The sequence below is a fragment of the Augochlora pura genome, chromosome 6 (genome assembly GCF_028453695.1).
Source record: "Augochlora pura isolate Apur16 chromosome 6, APUR_v2.2.1, whole genome shotgun sequence".
Taxonomy (NCBI): domain Eukaryota; kingdom Metazoa; phylum Arthropoda; class Insecta; order Hymenoptera; family Halictidae; genus Augochlora; species Augochlora pura.
The window spans coordinates 15,913,494-15,935,377 of NC_135777.1; the positions used below are offsets into that span (position 1 = coordinate 15,913,494).

The 21,884-nt window shown below is 36.4% G+C and overlaps 1 protein-coding gene across 1 annotated transcript in view; it reads right to left on the bottom strand.

Annotated features, from left to right (window-relative positions):
• Positions 1 to 21,884, bottom strand: part of LOC144471622 (uncharacterized) — a 111,988-nt gene that overhangs the window by 14,806 nt on the left and 75,298 nt on the right. Inside the window, exon 8 of the mRNA XM_078183844.1 lies at positions 18,207 to 18,989. Within this exon, the coding sequence (XP_078039970.1) occupies positions 18,207 to 18,989 (783 nt within the window). The remainder of the gene's footprint in view (positions 1 to 18,206; positions 18,990 to 21,884) is intronic.

Sequence of the window (21,884 nt, forward strand, 5' to 3'; positions counted from 1 at the left end):
GATGTATCGTGTTTTTTAATTTTTTTTATGAGTTACGAGTTTTCTGTATTGCATATTGTTGATTGAAGACTTAGGAAGATTACTTCCTATCTCTTGAAAAATTAGTGATAGGAGAAACAAAGAATATTACCGTTAATGTTAAGTCATTAAGTATTAAATGCGTAGGACTTTATAGTAAAATTATAGAGTGAGGTATACATTTTACACGTAATGACCTAATAATCGGAATAGATATTTTTGAAATGTGTACATTGCGGTATTCCATCATAATTTGTCACGTATTGCTCTGACACGGTAGCAAGACATAGTTAAATATTACACCGTGACGATCATCTATGCTATAACGATTAGTAACCTTCGGAGATCATCTTTCGTTTCACCTAATGTTACCTATTTCTAGGCGAGAATTTTATTAAAGTCTAATGCATTATTAAATTTCATTGTTTATTACAATCTCGTACGCCGATCCTTGACACGAATATATATTATTGCTAATTATAAACTACAATCTTGATCAGAAAAACAAATATCTATCATCATTTATTATAAACTGTAACATTAATCGTTGGAACGAATATCGTCTATTATAAATCCAAACAGCGATCCTTGAGGTAAATATCTATTATGTTGCGGAAATTTTGTTTCGTTGCAATAGATCGCGTTTTAGGTTCTGACAATATTTGGCACTTGTTAGACAGTTCTGGCAACTGGTAATAATTCTTTCATAATGTTAACCCACGAGCGATGGACCATTTTTGCAATTGTATAATTAACAATATTTATGATAATTCTCAACTTGATATATCAATTTTATAATATAACAGAGTGATAGTATATCACTTAATTATTGAAAATTGAGTAATCAGGCGACGATTCAAAAACCTTGGATCAAAAGGGCCCAGTAACCTTAGTTTAAGAGTATCGAGATCATCGATCAGTTTTACAAGGGTTTTTCTGTAGACGATCATTTGCGGACAAGCTTATTAACCCCATCTTAATAATAGTAGCACTCATTCTTTGTCGGCTCGATTATTATGACTTCTTGAAGCCATCTGGCATGCATAAGGAATACAAATAAACCGAAGTTCAGATTGTTGAGCTGGTTTAGGTTAACCCCGTTTTCCCCCTGGGACGTGGTTTGAGTACTGCCAAGCAGCTATGAACTGATTCCAATCACCGGTTTCCTCAACCACTTCTTTCTTAACAATAATAGCATTCTTCACTAAGGGCAGAGTTTCCATACTTTGGAAAAGACAAAATTAACAAAATGTAGCAACATATTCGCTAAACAGCGACCAATACAATCGTTCCTATGAAAACGTTGAGATAAATTGTGACCATTGTCAGTAGTGTCATTCATTGTTAGTTCACCAAAATTTATTTACATTATTGCGATACATTTGACTTTGGTAATTGTGACAAATATCTTTGTCTATATAAACAATGTTTACAGGACGAGGTTTCAAGGGATGACACTTTTTTCACAAGATTTGGCAGTGGTGGAGTTAGTACATCTGAATCTAACGAGATCCTACTTTAGATGGAGCAGACGGCTTATAGTTTTTTTTAAATATTTACTATTAAAGATATTAGTAACAGACAGATAAAGCTCGATTTTTCAGGCCGTGGTCTGCATGGAGCATTGCTTGGCCGGACCACTGACGCGATGACGTATATTAAAATAAGTGGCGCAATTAAAATTCCATTCGCAACAAATACAGTTAAACCGAGAGTCGATCCCAGAGATTCCACGAAGTCCCCGGGACTGTTTATCTATGTAATTCCGAGTTAATACTCGGGGCATAACGATTCCGAGCGCTCGATCCGGTAGAAGATGATCGGGGACATACCGGCATCCGCTGCGACGGTTAAGGGTTGAAGAGGGTAGTTTCACCTGCTTAGAAACGATTCGTATCCAAGCATACGAGTCAGCGTTCGGACGACGATAAAATCCGAGACACTCGAGCGGTTATCCCCGTCTGCGTTCCCGACATGGTTCTACACTTCTGTGCGCGCGTTCGATCGTTAATTTCTGTTTCGAAGCGAACGTATGGGCTAGCCGGCAACAGACTTCTCGAAACGAGACGGCGCAGAAGAATCTCGCGCGAGGAGCAAGAAAAAAAAAAGGATTGGCGAACTCCGAAGATTTCGAACCGAAAGAGGATCCCCGTTGTATCCCCCGAACATGTTCCCTCTTGTTGGTTCCGTTCGTCCTTTTTCTTTGATTTCGACCGTACGGTGCTGCTTGTATCGGACCTCAGCGCGTGTGTATAGGCGGCAAGGGTGAGTTAATTTTAGCCCGGCGACAGCAGGCAAGAAGATGAAGACAGGAAAAGTAAAAACGAAGCGAGACACTCTTCCCTGCGCTATTCGAGGCTCTCTTCTACCGTGCTCCCTCTCTCTCTCCTTCTCTCTCGTTCTCTTACGCGCTTTCTTGGTTCCTCGCCGCTGCACCTGACATAAACGTGATTCGGTACGCAGTATGGGATTTGGCCGTGGAAAAACACGCTTACAAAAATATTCGTACGATACCGTGATGCGTGACAAATCCAAGATGTACTCTACACGTTCGACGAAAACGGTGTACATCTCGGCCGATTCTTCGATAGAATCTTCTCTATTTTATTGTAAATTTTTGCAAGGTGGTTCGGGTTGCTTGGATTTGGCGCATCGATTAGTTTCTTTCGTTCATTCTTTCGATGCACGAATTTCGTTCGTGATTTGCACTTGTTCGGGATTTGGCGCATCGATCGTCACAGTTTCATGAATTTTTGGGCTTGCTTCAAAATCGCTGTCATTTTTTCAAAGTCATAGTTGAGAGGGAGATGGAAGAAAGTCGTTCGAAACAAGTGGAAACATTTCGAAAGTTAATCCACAACACACATGTATGTAAATACAGAGAAATCGAAGAGAGACATTAAAACATGTATATTCGCTCAATATTATATAAGAGATAAGAGCGTATCTTTGGAAAGATAAAAATCATGGAGAAAACTGTGATCAATGATGAATCGAATTTAAATACTTTGCTCGGGATTATCAAATTTGTTTATCTTTTAAAATCAATATTAATATTAAAGCTATCGAAAAGTGACTGGCGTGCATTATTTGATACAAGCGAAAAAATCGAATTTATGTCGATTTATTTACACTGCTCATTGTAACACTTGCTCGAATTATTATTCGATATAATGTATCCAATTATTTTCTTTATAATGGTAGGTCTAGTGCTAGTATATTAAATAAATGAATAACGCGAATCTTCGATCTCTGTATTTAGTTCTATTCAATACTTCCATTTCAACACACTTACAGGTGACAATTGATAGTAACTGCCTCAGCAACAGTATTTTATGTTTTTTCTTTTTCTCCCTCCTATATATATATTCTTATTTTAATTATAGATATAACTTCAGCTAAGTCAGTTATCAGATCTAGAGTTGCGATGCTGACGTATATTTCTTATAGTATTAAACTTCGTTATCGTTTTTTAAGCACGCGAACTCCGGATACCAAGAAAAACAATTATTTAGGAATTCTCAGGAGAACCATAAAATCTAAATCGTAATAATTTGAAATTGCGAAATTCATACTACTCGTAGCCATTAATTAAACTGCAACCTATACATAAACATGTACGTTCAATTACGATAATTAGTTCGTACTAATAATTTTTCAATTAGATTGCTGCTACACAAATGCATCAGTAATTTATGTTACCATAAAGTACGAAATCAGAAGAACATTAACCAATAGAGTATACGGAACAGACAGATAAATTATATAACTGCGTGTAATCGTTGCAAAATGTGAAACAGAGGAAATTTACATTAAAATTCTACTTGGTAACGACTTGCAGTGTTATTATCGGAAAGCTCATTGTCAAAAATATCTCTCGCTGTTACGCGTGAGATTTTGTCGTGATAAATTACGATTTATCACGACAAAATTTGCCGTCTGCGCTAATCAGCTGTTACGAATGCGCACCCCAAAAATCAATATCCGATATTTTTAACTCTAGAAGTATGCTACGAACAATATTGTCCAAGATATTGTAAACAACGAATTTCGAATTCTCAATAGAAAATATTAAATTTATTGTACTTATTCTCCTATTAAAAAAAAAAATAATAAAATTGAAGAATCTACAATTTCAGTGAGAAATATTTTTAACGTTCTCTCGAACGATAGAAATGTAACAGAAAGCTGCAGTCGCAGGTAACAATACGGTGCATCTAAGTCACACATTGCTGACGACATCACCTCAGCCCAGTGCATAAAAATGCTTATCGTAAGCACACGACAGTTGAGATACCCAGTTTGTGTATTGTACAGGGCGATACAACTTATCTAGATAAATGCTTCATTTGTGAAGATAAAAAAGAATCTTCAATACAAAAGTCGTTTGAGTTGAAATGGACACGATAACGCTATTATACATAGTCTATCTATTAAAACAAGAGGACTAACTAAGAATCATCGTGGCTATCTACTCGCCCTTTAAAAATATACAAAATGGCGATAAAGATTTCCGCATGTGGAATAAAAAACAAGAGATTACCAATTAATTCAATTATTCATATAGCGACCAATAGAACGATATCATAACTGAAGAAACAAATTGTTTCAAAAACAATAGAAATTATTAGTATTATTATGTATAGATATATTATTATTTCTGCCATAAATACAAAATGAGAAGCACTGGTATATTGGAAGCGAAGGGCGATCAATGTCACATGATTCCCGTCCGAGTCAATGAAACGTCACAGCTGGCTGCAGTTCTGATAACAATGATTTCACGACGTAAGGGTTGCACGGACAGGGTATCGGCTTTACGCGGAGCACAATAAATGCGTCGCCATGGTCGTTTACTATGATTACATTCATCGGCGACGTAATGCATACAACAACCGACAAGTTTCCGATTCAAATCGCACCGGTTGTAGTTTCATTGTGCTTCTTCTTGGCGTCGTGACCGGCCAAGATCACCGATAATCGCGTTTAGCCATTCTACTATAGTTTGTTCGCGGTCATTGAATGTTAACGAATTTCAGGCTAGCGTGATCTAGATCGCGCAAGGTCCGATCACCTAGAATATAAAACAACCGGTGGTTCATCCAATGTACCTTAGATTTCGGTGCAAGTATTTCAGTTGAAAAACACAGATATTTGAAAATTCTATTTCTCTCAGCTGTGTTGAATATGCTTTGTTTGAAATATTAATTTATTTCTATATCGAATAAAATGCTTAATTGATATTAGAAATATATAATAAGTATCTAAAATATATATTTTACAATATGAACTTGAAACACTTCATTCAAACAAATATTTCCTTTATTGTGCGTGAATTAATACGCTTGAATATTATTTCCATTTCTTGCATGTGCTTTTTATAAGTTCACTTTCCCTCATAAATATGACTGACGTGGGATTTTGTAGATCAGTAATCTAAAAGCACTATAAGAGAATCTGAAACTCAGAATAGTGAATGATGGCGCCATCACAGGCGATTCGTTTAACCTTCTAGATCGTAATAGCTTTTTCAATCCCCATTGGAAAACTTTTATTACAGTAGATTTTACATGATTATGAATGTAATACTATAGTATTATTATATTCTTCTCTGGATCTCTGCTTTCGAAAAATATTACCGACATGCACATGAATCTAAGCTCTCGACTATGACCGGATATTAGGCTCATAATTGATAAAACGTTTAATATCCGGGTGTAAGCCTAATATAATTATCTTTAACTGCTTACAATGACTTAAAGCAGAACGTAGCTGGCAGAATAAATTTTGCAAATCGATACTTGAATTTACTTTTTCTTCTACGTAAATACGAAATTTCGTCAAATACTAAACAACAGATTTACAATAAACTATACTCTGCAACAATGACTTGTAATACAGTTTTTAATTGATATTCGTTCGTAAAGAAATTAATCATAGCCTGATGAAGTTTTTATGCAGAATTATTCGTTATCTAGTATTAAAGTATGATTCATAGCGTATGCAGGATATATCAAAATATGTGGGTGCATTCGAAATTGTTTTCATTTATTTCAAACTTTTCATCTTTTCTTCTTCTTTCGCTATGCTAAATCATTCGTCATTCTATAATTATTTCAAAATAATTTATACTTGTCAAAATATTTACAACTCGTTCAAATCTGATCGACAGCTAGAATTTCTTCTTCCATTTGTAGTACAATATCCTCGAAAAGATATCACAAATTGCATCAATCATCGACTGTTAAACGTTATTCACGCTATTCACTGTTAGCCATCTGCATGTGACGTGACATTGCCTTCTTTGTGACGAGAAATTGAAATGCAAATTGGACTCGACTACGCTTAATCAATCATAATCGACGTTAAAGGAAAAATTGTTCGTCCTTTTTTTTAAAAATTAATTATATAGTCACCAGAGGAAAACAATAGTTGGTTAACATAGTCTTGTAACATAAAAATTGTAATGTTAAACAAGCTACGAGTTATCGTGTAATTACAAGTCATCGACCTCTTTATAATGGACTAAACTCCGATATACGATAAACTATTATTACTAGACTGCGGATCTCACGCATTTGTAGCAAAGACAAATCTCAAAATGAGTTACAATTATTGAGACATCAAATAAATATCTACTCGTCTGCTGTATCTTGCAACTCATGCATATAATTTTTATTTCACATAAAAATCCGCAGTCTAATTATTAATTATATTTCAAATATAAATTATTTCATAACTAATCGTAGACAGATGGAAGTAACGATGGAACGGAATAGAATGTCATTTGAAAATATATTTCATATAATGTTATTTTAAAAATGAACACAAGCATGGAAGTAATTATGAAACAAAATAATATGCTATTTGAAATAATATTAGCAGCCCGTGCGCATATTTTTCACGGTCAGAATTAAACGAATTATGGAAAAAAGCTTAGCGTGACCCTCGAAGAAAGTCTTATAAAATTAGCTCGGCCGTCGTCGTCGCGCTAATCCCGCGCCTACCCCCGCCGACGCGCTTATTATTAGCGCGGTGAAGATCGCGACCGCGAGGGACACGACATCGCTTCGTACATAGATCAGTGTAATTTGCTTAAGTTTGAGGTAAGCCGATCCGTGTTGCCGGCAACGCGCGACATATCCAATTATCGACTGGTACCGTGCTAATGTTGTGACACGGAAAATCGACCGCTGGTGTATCGACGCGAATTCGAAACGGCGAATACGGTCAGTAGCGCGAAACCCGAGCTCAAGGGGTCACATAAGTTTCGAGCGCGATGTTCAACCTAATTTTGCAATTTTATTCGCCACTTGAACTGTTAGCTTTTCTCTATAAGAAACTTTAAATATTTTTACACAAGAAAAAATGAAAGTGGAACTTGAGAAGAAAAAATTGAAAATGAATAAAATGGAAATTGTTTATTGTTTTTTAATGTTTTGAATTTTCGTGAAGTATTTACATGTAATAGGAAATTGCCTTGAATGAAAGACAGGTTTAGGTTTATTGTGGTAGGATATAAGTAACTTTATTGTCGTTTGATCTTTATTGCGGCAAGGATTGGACTCTGTGAAATAAAAAATTGTTTATAGTGAAAATGTATCAGAAATATTGTCGACGTTTGTCAATGCGAATGTTTCTTATTTTACAAGTTACCTTTCAATTCATTAATTGTACTTGTTACTATTATTTATTTGTGTTTGACCTCTTGCAGATCGTCGAAGGAAGCATGAAGAAATAATTATACAGAAATTTAAGTATATATAAATATTGAATCCTTTAAATATAGGTGAACTAGAAATAAGGCGCAAATAGAATGATGAAAGTAACATATATCACTAAATGAATTTGATATTAAACTGTGTTAAATTAAACTCAGAATTCAAATGATATTTAATAATATTTTAATATGTAAATGAAGATAAATGATCAACATTTCATATGAAACAGTATACAGTGAAATGAATTTATATATATTTAGGATACAGATATGTTTTATCAGACTATTTTCATTATTGTTTATGCAGCGCGCCATTGATAACAATGTAGTGGTTGCAGATGGCGGTAACCCGTATTTTCACGGTTGCCAACGGTAATCGCGCGAAGTTGGATACGGGTGATACGATAAAGTAGAATTTTTCAATAGATCTGCACACTTACGTACCAGCTGGTAGTGGTTTTTGAGATAATAGTATTGCTTTTCTATTAAGAAAAATATGTCCATCTGAATTTATTTTTTAAAGCAGTATGGAAATGTTATAATTGCTACTTATGTGTTGTGCTACCTCAATCCTAGATTGAAGTATTATAATAAATCATTAACACTCTAATTAATTTCAATTATTATGCATGACAGAGAATAAAATTATGTGGCTATTCCATATCACCGACTATATTTGTGAAAAAACCAATAGCATACTATAAAACATCATTACATAATTAACTGATTTGCGAATGTTGCCCTTTTAGCGAAAAATGCAGTTACTGAGTATGTCAAGATGACAGATAACTAGAAAGTTTCTTACAGACTATAACAGATTAAACATTTGCTCTAATATTTACACTGACACGTAAATAATTGATGACCTCATGTACACGAAGTCCAACACAATTACGTATAATTATTAAAATAAAAAGATGTAATCAACATACGTCAACAGATCCATACCCCATGGATCCGATGATACACAACCTGAATATGTCACTAGATATTTATTTCCTCCAAAAGCAATTACGTGTACTGCAAAATTCATTATTAGATCACACACGATCTTCGGTATACATCGAGTAGTACGATATAATTTCGGAATTGCGCGATTTCGCAAACGTCGCACCGCAACTACGTAACATGGATACCTGCATACTCTGCACACGTCTGACGTGCGTAGGATGTGTCGTCAGTGGGGCGAAACTTTTTCTAGGAACCGTTTTAGAAACATACGTCATTTGCCGAATGACTGCCCAGCGTTTGAAAATCGATGAAAACGCGTAGATCGGGCGGACACCGAGTTACGGTGCGACATAGAAACCCAAAACCATCGAAAATTCAATGTACGACGCATTTGCGCGTCAAAAATGAAAGATTCGGAGAACGAGCCGAATACCGCATTGGCGAGACGTCAGCGCCAAATCATTCGAATTCGTTTCCAAGAAATGCAGCCAAGCCCGTAACGAAGTCAGAGCCTCTCGCGAGACAAATACGAAAACTTCGGACCACGATGATTTTGCGAGGCAACTAACGTTGCGACAATTGACTGACGACTGTCGAAAGCGATCCTTGGTCGTTCTACGAACAACGGCAGCAAAATGCGCAATGGAATCTACAGAATGACACGAAATCGACCGGCGAACCGTCTACGCCGGCCGGCATCCGTTCCAAATTTAAATTCGCCGCAGACCCGTTCATAGTGGACGTGATTAACGTACCTTGCAGAACGCTCTTTCGCTGGCACTGCCTGTTCTTCCCTCCCGAACGGATATTTTATACAGATTCCCTATCGACTACACGCCCCGTGAGAAGGTACTCTCAAACTTGTTCTCGGAATGCACAATTGTACAAATCCGAATGTGTACAACGCACTAACGAAAACACTTCAAGGAAGATCGAAGAAGACGCACATTCGCAATTGTCCGGGGCTCGAGTCCAACTGCCGGAACCCCCTTCCAGGCAACCCACGCGGCGTGCCGCACGATTGGCCGACGCCCGCAGAGACGAGCGCCAATCGGCACGCGTCGCAACTGCGTTTGCCAATCGTGCGCACTCACGACCCTTCGAGATGCTTCTGGCCACTGGCGGCAAATTCGTACATGTGCGAGACACGTAGCAACTATTACTGATAATATACACGATTTTTGCAAAACGATTTTTAAAGTTACTCTTGGACATATTTATATACACGTTGTAGAAGCTATACGAGTACATTAGGTACGTAAAAGATTTATTTCTAACGAAATATACGCTGCAACACATTGTCTTCACAGTATAATCCGAATTTTATTTGAAATCATTTGAATTTGTGTATGTCTATTGAAAGATTACCTGAATTTTAGTAAATAAAATGGTGCGCGGAAATAGAATACTATATATTATTGCTTATATTCTTGTAATTACCATTATTTCTAGCTGTATGTATAATCTAGGTTTCAATTATAATTACTTAAATATGTGTATATTTAAAAAAATATTATATGGATTTTAGTAAATAAAATGGCACATAAACAGACGATAATATATAGTACTGTTTATATCCTTGCGTTTACAATTATTTTTAGTTGTATTTCATGATTAGTCTGCAAACTATTTACTAGGAAATACTTCTGTTTACAATATAGTTTTGTGTAATTTTTTACTACATATACATTTCTATCATTTTTTATAGTTTCCTTCTCATTTTTCTTCGTTTTAATAGAACAATAATAATGAAAGGATATTTTTTGAAACAAAGTAGGTTAAAAGTATCTAAGATTCAATGTCAACAGCACCAGTAGAGAAATTGAATGTTATAATTGGAACTGATCTAACAGTACGTCATATTCATGAGTAACATATACTTTCTAAAGAGCCATGACATCAGGTTAAGACAAATTGAGGGAATTATGAGAGATCTATGATGCATTTATGTGTAATTTTCTACGATGATGTAACATACAATTGCAATTGAAGTATTAAACAATTACAATAATATACTCAGTAATAGTTACGGAACACTGTTTCAATCAAGCTACAACAGAACAAATTGTAAGTAATGTTTCAAATACTGTAACCTTAGTACTAGAAAATTTGTAGAAGGGAACACTAAATACGCAAGACTCTATTAAGCACATACAATCAATGACTTCAATGAATTTGATCACGCTTTAATAGTCAATGGAGTAAGCAATACAATTAATATGTCAAAGTCTATATACGATTCAAACTCTTGGTAAATTGAGAAAATTCATCGCTAACTCAATATCAAATCTTTAATACTAACATATTTTATAAAGTATAGAATGATACTATAGAAATAATTCAAAGAAGTATGTAACAAGCTAAACAAAATCACTACAAGTGTAGATAACATATTTAGTAGTATGTTAAGCGATACAATGGTAATAACATGAAATAAAATGTCTGAACTGGTTTTTCTAGATAATTTTTATTTTGTACAATATCCTCAGAAAAATCTGCAATCTTTATAATAGAAAGTCTTTAATTAACAATGTATGAAATGAATTATATTCATAAACAAATATCTATAGTATTATATTATGTAAGAAAAATTTAAAGAACTCTGAACACATACATACACAAGATCCATAAGTAAGGGCATAAAGAAGCACAAAACAATATAACAGGAGCTCATGAAGAGATGTTGATAGTATAGTAGTATGGTTAGCAGCCAAGTCATACTTATGAAGACATGTTGAGAATTACATTATTTGTTTACATTTTATGAAATAATGAAGATAACAAAAAAACTTGTAAACCAGGAAACCTATTGATATTCTAACTACTTATATTTACCATAAATACATTATGTTAATTAGAACATTAGTTGAAAAACCCATTTACAAAAATACTGTTTTTATTAGTTAATAAAATTATTGTATTAAAAACTGCTGTTTCTTAATGTGGAAAACAAACTTTGTATATTTAGTTCCCAATTCTAGCTTTTCTAAAGTTGGTGTAACACCGCCTTAGATTATCAAAATAATATAAAAGAAAGTATTTCACTATATTGTTATACACATTTTGAGCTGATTTCGATATTGGTTGTTAGAATATTACAAAAAAGTTTTCCATAGTTACATACCAAACAATTTGTATAACATCTTGCAAATTGTACTTACTAATCTGATTCAATAAACGTGCAGATATGTAGTTCTCAGCAATTGTGTATCTAACGTGTTAATATAAATAGAAATGAGGCAATCTGTTAAGTACAACGATCTTGAAGAACAAGATATTATCTCGTCAATGAAATATGTACGTAAGACTCGAGAAATTTTCAAAAATCATCCATTTTTACGTATACGAGGACGAACCGGAAATCATTCATGGAGCGATAACTGATGTAATTTGTAGTCGGATACACATATAACGTTTAGATTTCATAACTAAATAATAATCTCTTTAAAATAAATCGCACTTTGTAACAAATTACGTCCCATTATAGAAAAATTATTTGATTAAATATGAGAAGTTATAGTACGGGAAAGGATGTCATTAATTTCGCTAATTCACGACATTAATCATCATTTTTATGTTACCATTATACCATAATTCATTTTTATTGTATTATTTGTTAAAATTATATTTCATGAATGTCATAATAATTTTGTTTCTAGTCAATATTTATTATAATTAAACACAAGAATCGTAGTAAAACTGACAATTTGATTTTGGTTAGACAAGAATGATTGCTAGAACCCCGAGAATACAAAATATAAAGAAATATTTGATGTATCAACTCTCTCAATAGTATTTAAAGCTATTTCATTTTAGTGTCACTGTGACTAACTGAGCAGACTGTCACTCGTTTTTCCAAGGCTAACGAACGTTACGCTGCACATTTTCGGCACCTTACTTTCCTGCGCAAGACGAGATTGTAGCTAAACTGCGCTGAAAGACCATGATCTAATCTGGATGACTCATTCCTCGCACAATAAATGCAATACAATGTGCGGTTCTAGCATGTAGCCTCTTAGGCGGACCGTGGAGCCTACCGGACTGGAATATGAAAGAACATTCCAATAATTCGGCCAGAGAAGTTCGATGCAAAATAGGCACGTGAAGGGACAAGAAAGAGTGCGGTCTAGGAAGAAGACTGGCAGATTTGCGAGGCGGATGACAATCAGTGCAGGAAGTGCAGTGACTGGCACGAGGTGGTGAAAGCCGAAGTGCAGCGGAAAGTGGGCCAGGTTTCAGAACGATATAAAGAACGTGTAAGAGTTCGGACGTCCCACGTTTGACATCCATATTTATAAAGATAGCAGGTACATATATTATATACAACTGCCTTTATATCGGCAAATACACCGAGAGCCTTCACGCAGAGCGCAAGACGACATCGGCAATGCATCAATCTCGGAGGACCTCGAAACGCCTCTACTACGCCTGGTAGGAACACCGAATGCAGCGAAATCGACTTTGTGAGAGGCGTTGATATTTTTCGCAAACATTTTTCCGTTTCCTGTCCGGAATGTGCAACCAGAAGTACTTTCATCCTTCTTTAAGGATATGTTTCAAGGTCGTCTTGGATTTAGCAAGTTTTAATGTTCATTCGCGTTACGAAAGGAAATGCTTCGATGGAGAAGTCGTATGACATCCTTAAGAGAAATCCAGTCGAGAAACGAAATTTGGTGATAATGGGGTATTCAAGTGACGTGGTAACAACCGTTTTAACGACACGCGTTTGCAATGATTCGTATTCCTTATTCGGTTGCGAAGAAAATAAAGTAATTCTGCCGTTCGCTGCATTTAAACGAGCTAATCACTGCCGGTGCGTTTACTTGTGCGCGTTCAAAATGGAGAGTACGATTGATTGTAGAATAAGAAAGTTGGATAGAAGAGTTCATAGTAAATTTTCGTAAAGTAATGTTCATCATAGGATATCGTAGATGAAAATCGAATGTACGATGAATAATAATTCTATTTTTCTATCACTGATTTTCACTAGTTACACAGAGTTTTCAATAGTAGTTCCAACAACTTTCTTCAACCGATTCCATTCGGTTAATTAGTGGACGCGTTCTGTTAATACTTCTTAACAACTATTATACTTATTAGTTGACCGTAAATCTTCAATAAGTTTCTTATTTTCGTTGTTACAAGCCTAAACTGAAGATGCTATTTATTCTGGGTGATATAAATGCTGTCTAGTATTTCATAAATTTGCACATGTCATAAATAAAGGATACGCTTATTAGTATTCATCTTTAATCCACAAAATATATCTTCTCATTATAAAAATATCATCTGTTAGCATATAATGTATTTAAAAATATTCTCACATGGATGTTCATATTAGAATTGTTTAAAATTATCAGCTCGTTAGTGTTTTATCTGCAGAGACCAACGAAACCGGTGGATTTGATTGCCACGCCGTGTCCAGAGCTGTTTTCTCGAAAAAAGTTCCCGGCGTTATACACGGCATTAATTTCACGCAGAATGTAATTTCGTCGCTGTACAAACGTTCTGCACAGAGAAGTTTGGAGTAGAAGGATAAGAGGTGGCTAAACGCGTCGAGACAGTCGGTACTACAGGAGGGTAGAAGCTATTTCCGGTACTCCACGTGTGTGGGGAACAGAAGTAGAATGTAGAAATTCGAAAAAGTCACGCCATGCAAGCTGTTTCGGGAGAGTCTATAACCATATTGCGAACGAACATCTAAACTAATTTTAAAGGAACATACTTCGTTTCCGATAGAAAGCAATTTGTCTAGATATTTCGTGGAAGCGCCACGAGGTATTGTTTAAAAAAAAGAAACGATTTCGTTGTCAAACTGTAACTTGTCCAGAAATTTTTTAAAAGATTCTATTTATTTTATAATTTTAAATGTTTCGAGCAATCTGTTACAGAATTTTATAATTTTTCAATAATTTATACAAATCTAAAAATATGTACTCTCTAACTTTTTGAAAGGGTTTAATAATACTTGCTAAGCAACAATATTATAGTCTTCACGTATTACTGCCTTCTTATTTAATTTTCATACTCTACTGAGTATTTGCGTACACTTTTAGGCGCATAATAATTTATATTCTTATATCAAACTTATTGTTTTACTGAGAACGAATCGCTGTCAAATCGAATGTACAACGAAGGGGCACCGGTGTACATTTTCGGATTGTTCGTGATCACAGTGCAAAAGCACGGCACAGTTTCGTGCTACAGTGGTCGAAAATATTCGACCGTATCGATTCTCTTTCCAACCGGTTCCTTCGAATCACCGTGATCCGACCTCTTGGCGCGAACAAGCACGGTAATGCCACGGGATTTTATGGTGTTATCGGGAAATTAACTGGTTGCCTTACCCGCGAAATTTCAGATACAAGATACGGCTTTAATTCCCGGATTCTTGTTTCATCCTCTTTTCGATTTTCGATAGTAGCACTGGACCCATCGTCGGTCTTTTACTTTATTCTATTTCGACGTTGCTAATTATACTGGATCACGATTTTTCGCGGTGAGGCAACTTCAAAATAAATTAATCAGCAATTCATGTCACGACTAATACAGAAATTGAATAACGAGACTCCCCGTTTCTTAAGTTTCGTTATAAATCGATATAAAAACGTCGGTATCGATGTCAATTTCTATTTCACTTGAGCGTATAAAAGGATTTAGTAAACTTCAGTTTTAAATTGGTCGGACCTATGCTAATACTACATTACTAGTTCAAGGCTGGTTATAGTGCCCAAAGCATTCGCATTTCTACCTGGAATGTACAATCGAGAAGGAGAGCATTCTTCTGGGACGAGAAAAGTAAAAAAGGAAACAGGAACGGTCTGTGGAAACCGTCATTTTCGACCTTCGCATTTCTTGTATGCGTCGTAGTTTCCTAGTAAATTGCTTTCTTTTTAAGTTTTACATAGAGTAATAGAGGCAAAATTAGTGATTATATTATATTTAAAAAATAATTTATCAGAGAATTTTTTTTTAGAATTTTAATTTATCGAAAAAATCTCCTTTTCCAATAAAACAGATCATTTATTCGATGATTTTTTATCGTATTGTATAGCTATTTAATTTCGTTGCTGAAGTATGTAAATGATCTTTACACGTTTGTATCACAATCGGACAATTTTTAAAAATCATTATGTTCTGTCCTAAATTTAAAACCGCAAGTTTTCACAAAACATTTTAAATCAAAAGATTAAGAAATTTGTTGCAATTATTATCGTTATTGAGATAGCAAATGTTATCTATTTTAACTCGTTTTGAATTTTTATTAGTTTTTTTTCGGTTTTATAAACTGTTGAGCATTCAGAGTCTCTATTCCTTTCCCTGAAATATTCGGGATTCGACAAGTGTACGTAAACTTTTGTGACAGACTGTTCATTCGTTTCCAACCGTTACACTTTAGAAGAGCAGGTAAAGAACTTATTCAAAATCTGCGCCTATTAATCAGCTGACAGTTCTCCTATTGGTGCCGTAACGGTTATATTTGAATTCTAATACGTAGGTCTTCCAATTTCGATCTATTTACACAATACGGAGACTAAAAAAAGGAATATTTACCTTTATCTATTGACACCGGATATAGTGAATTAGGAATAAAGAAACGTTTCAGTGTAAAAACGTACAAAAATTAACCGTTGTCGTTAACAACATAGAGAACTAAAGGAAAGGTGGAATAGCAGGTTTCCTCGAGAAGAAACTCTTACTGCGCGGGCGCGTGGAAGTAGTGGTCCGTGAATGTGGCCACGATATTACGCGACGTAGTTAGGCGCGAAATTCAAACGTGTTCCATTCTATCATGTACCATCATACTACTACTACTACAGAGGAAATCTAAATTCGTATACAAAATACCTTACACAATAAAAATACGTGTCAATTAAGTTGTTAAATACAAATATCAAAATTGGGAGCATATGTTTGTATAATATTTTTTAAGGCAAGGTCAAAATTTAGATTTCAATTATTATTTACGCAAAGGAAACATTGCTTTTAGTTGACTATTGTAATTAAGAAGTTATAGTATTTAAAATTCGATTATTGCAACTGCTACTCGTAGTAAAAAATCTCAATCTATAATCTATTGCATATGGTATAAAATATTGATAACATTAAAATTGAACAGCTTATTATACAAATAGCAAACGTAAGGGTCATTAACTAATTTTAAAAGAAACATTGGAAGATACATTAGCTTTAACATAAATCGAGTTTAGAAGAAATCACTCAATTTATACATGTAGGGCCGTATATCGATGCTTATAGGCCCGAGGCACCAACTCGTCTTTTCTCACAATATCAAAACGTTCAACTAACTTATGCTATGGACTTTTACGGAGTTCTGTTTTCATAGATCCTACAATATTTTGGCACTAAACTCTCGTCGTTAAAATTAACTTATCATATGCTTTTACAGTTTTTTGCTTCAACATTTATACAGTAAACATATGCTTAATTATACGGGAAGAACCGCCATAAAACCTTAAGGAGCATACATTTTACTTCTATTGCTATTACATCTATTCAATCAAATGCTAAAAACAACCTTTACTATGAAAATATTCAAATTGTATGTTACAACTTTAGAAAAATATGTTTCTACAAACTAGCGACAAGAAAGATGTCGATTCTTTTGACAAATGCTCCGAACCATGGGAACATCCTAAATTGTGTCTGATGGCAACGCTTGAGGGCAAATAGAAAAAGAAGATACTTGTATGGCGACAGAGAACCATCTTTTTGCAGAATACTCCGTGTAAGCGTAATTTCGTTGCTCTCATGGAACCAGGCCAATGCACTGTGCCTCCAAACCTCGCTCTCCCTCAGATTCATCTTCCTCTCGATTGTACCATCAGTTCGGAGAAACTCTAGCCAATTGAATTTCCCCAACACTAAAGAAAGCGAGTCTCGAATGCCCGTCAGATAACTAACTAGTTAATACATATTTTCTGCCTCAGAAAGCGATTTTTCAATAGGCTGGTCCTCTGCTATAGGGATGAATTCTTTATTAACATTGTTTCTGTCTCAACCCCCTAACTTGTGACACTTTTTAGTAACAAACTAATATGTGCAATACTTGTAAGCAAAATCTAAAAATTTTAACGACTTTATACCATTTTTACGCATAATTCTATTTTGTTATTTTAGAAATATAGCAAGTTTCTCTTGTTAGAGATCAGGCTCGTTATCGTTCATCTAAGGCATTGTCTTTTAGTTCAAAAAGTTTGACAATATTTTCTTATTAGTTTAACAAATAAAATCATAGAAATTTGCAAGCTTTAATTTCAGCTTAGCATCATTTTGTCACTAGAAGTTCAGGGTGGTAAGACCAAGAAATAACGAAAGTGGAAAAACGAGGGACCATCCTATCTTATCTCAGCTGCTGAAGTTGCTCAGTACCTCGACAAATCGTACACCGTGAGAAAACTGTGAAAAGCAATTCTCCCGAAGAAGAACATGCACCTGACGATCAATTTCGGTACGGGTTTGTAGTATCGCGACAGAATTGTTGGTTGCCACTTACTGTTAGTTTGCGGCGAGGGTGGGGAGTCGTCGAAGTCAACGGAGCCCTGTTCGTTAACGTGATCTTGGGCCTGGTCTGCTCTGTCCTCGTCGTTTTCCATCGGCATCTCTTCGTCGTCCACACTTTCTTCGATCTGTCCGCGGATCACATCGCGAATAGCCGCGTGGATCAAATCGGGCGTTACTTTCTGGACCACTTCGTCGTCGTCGTCCTCGTCTTCGTGTAAATTGTTCTCGGCATCTGGCTGGTACTTCGGGTTAATCTCTGGCGCGTTGATGGCCACATTGTCGAGGACGTTCGAGTCCTTGTCACAGTTATCCTCGTCGGGGTCCGAGTCGTCGTCTTTGTAAAATTCGTAGGATAAGTTCTTCACGGGCATGGTGGGCACGTCGTCGATCGCGTCTACATCGGTCTCGGGACCCAGGTCCGAGTAGTCGTAGTCCGCGTCCCCGTTCTCGTGTTTCCCGTTGCTCGCCGCCAGAATGCCGTCGTCGCCGTGGTCCCGCGGCTCTTGAGACAGCATCGTCTGCTTCAAGATGTTGGAGTTGATCGCGTTGTGCGCGTCGTCGATGTCCAGGAACTGCGGTTTGTCCTTCGAGTTCATTTTCTCCAGTATATCATGCACTCGTACGCTGTAGAACGGATTGTACAGACGGGTCTTCCGGGATCTGGCTGTGATCTCGTTGGCTGGGGATAACAAGACCACAACCAAGGTGATGTTGTCCTTCGAACCTGCGTGCTTGGCCCACTGCAGCAGGATGTGATGCGCGCGGTTCAGTCCGTCTGTAAAACAAACAACTCTTTTAGCAGGTTTCCATGTGAACGCTCTTAGATTTTAACCCTTTCAGTATTAATGTAGATATAGCGACGACAGGAATCTTTAAATTAATTTATTAGAAGAAGTTATAATAAGATCAGAATAAATAGAAAAGTTCCGATAAAGGGACGAAAAAGTGGTATTCAACGGAGTTATGAAAAAATATTTATATACTTTATGAATAAATAGAATAGTACAAAATAATGGAAATAGAATAAATATTGTTCATAATAAAATTAGGACACGTTTTGGAAAAAACAGCGTTGAATCGATTTCTTGCAATTCAAATTTTCGCAAAGTCACGAGTAAGCGACAATGGCCATCAAAGTGTTAATAGTGTATAAATAACAATGGTGTGTATTTTGCCCGCGTTTCGACGATTTTAGCGCACGGTGCAGCATTGCGTGTCACTTTGAGCAGCGGCGCATACATACATGCACAGTCAGAAAAGTGCACGCGGCTGAATGCGTGCCTCTGAATGCAAGTGCAATGACCTGTGAGCTACGTCTGCGTAAGTTCCAAGCCCACCCTCTCTTCCTTCCCCCATCGGATCTTTTTTCTATTTTGCAGAGCGCAAAGTTCGTCTCGGGCCAGCCGATTTCGGTGGCTCGTTTGCGCCAGTGACTTCATTGCCACCCTCTCTCTCTCTCTCTCTCTCTCTCTCTCTCTCCCTTTTTCCTTCTCTCTAACCCCTAACATTAATTCTCCTTCGGTCTGCTTTTCCAACGTGGCGCCGCGCCCAACCCTCTTTTCTTCCTTTCGGAACCATTCCTACAGGGATTTGCTCGTTCTTTTTTTTTTCACCGGCTCACTTTCAAAGTTATTTATAACCCGAACTCGTGTTTTGTGCACACTCGGCTCCTAATGGTATTAAATACAGAAAGGGAACGAGAGGCGTGTGCGTGTTACACGCTTATGACACGCGACGGACTTTTGTTCGGCAGACATAGAAGGAGAAGGTTGCCGGAGCATTACGTTATTGTCACATGGCGCTAGTGAAATGTGTCTTATGATCACGGAAGTCTGTAGAACCTCTCTGATCAATTTGAAGCGAGAGAAATTTTTCACACGGCGGACAGATTGGTTGATCGTTTTAAACACGATTGAAAGTACTCCGCAGATGTCTGTCACTGAGTTATGGCTAGACTATAAATTATAATACAGAATAAAAATCATCTATACCAATAGTAAGGCGCAGGAGTAAGTATGTCCTCAGTAAATTCGGTATGTATATGTTTCAGTTTCTCAGAAGTTCGTGGTAAACCATAAATAATGTCGTTTGATTTTATATTGCACTGTTACACGAGCCACGTACTAACTCAATATACATATCGACAATTTAATGATCGTATCGTGAATGTAATCTGTCGCGAATGTCAAGTAGAATAAAATTACGTGTAAGTATCAGAAAACGACGTTACTTATGGAGTAGCCTTAATATAAAGCAAAGGGTAAGCGACTCGACTGATCGTAGCCGAACCTGATACTAAAATCACCACCCTCGGCGATCAATCTTCGCTTATACGCGAGTCGTGACTCGAATAATATTTACGAATTATCCGACATCCATCTGCTACTAACATCCCCTTGGAACATAGTACACGATCAAATGGCTGGTAACGTGTAATCAGAATCAATTCGCGAGTGCAATTCCCATAACCTGCGACTCGAAACGCTAGCGTCTCAAGATATATCGATTGCGGACGAAGCATTCATGTACAAGAAGATCATTGAATTCCTGAAGGCCTGCAGCGGAACGATCGTTCATCAAATCTGTACATCAGCCCTCGTATTTCTTCCCGAATCAGACATACATCGGAGACTTTCCTTTTTCGACGACCTCGGAAAAATCTCACCCCTCGGAAAAACGCTAGAACCCTCCGCCCTTTGATCTTCCGCTCAGAATTTTATCGAACGATTCATAGACGTTATCGCAAACAATTATCAAGAGATCTTTCTTTAGCGTTTGTTGCAAATTCTCCCATTTCCCAACAGACAATCAATTATCTAATTCGATTCTAATAAACAGAAACGAAGTAAAACAAAAGTGACTATTATTTAAAAAAATTTGTCTAACGTGTGGACAGTTTGATAATTTATTTAGCCATTTGTATCATAAATGCGTTAAATGCTTGTTGCAATAGTAAATACAAAAATGAAAAGTCTATAATTAGGCACACCGACGTAAATTAAAAATTGCCGTAAACGATAGAGGATGTTCTATGTAAAACTGTTAATTCTACGAGAAACATGGCCACACGGGTACAATAGTCAATAATTAATGGTTAGACTGTTCAGGGAGACCATTGAAAGATCTTGCGCCGCAAACTGTTTACACGTGACCCATTCACGGAAAAATGAGTGGTCCGCAGGTTTTTGCAATAAATTCTCGACTAGAACGGGTAAAAGTTTCAACGGCAGAGAGGAAGTTCTAACCTCACGGTGAAATATCGCCCCCCTTCCTCGAGCAACGCACTTTACAGACGAGGATAGGTTAAATTACACGGAAATATTGGGTTACCTGCGCCACGATACTGCGACAACGGCTGAACAATAAACGGCTGTGTTAACGCCACATATGTAGTTCCCTCCACATCGTCCAACTTTTGAACAGAGTTGCTAAAATATTACCGAGGAGCCTCGGGCCACGAAAAGCAAACCGAACGATGATTAGCTCTGAACGCGTCTCATTCGAAATGCATGATAGCCAAACTGCGGATTTTCAAAGGGGACTTCCAAGGACACGACAAAAATTTGAGAATGTCTTTGTATGGTGTGCGACTCATTCAAATTATTGATAGAGAAAAAGGCACTTTTATCCGACCTACGGTTTCTTATAAAAATCTGCTATACACAATTTA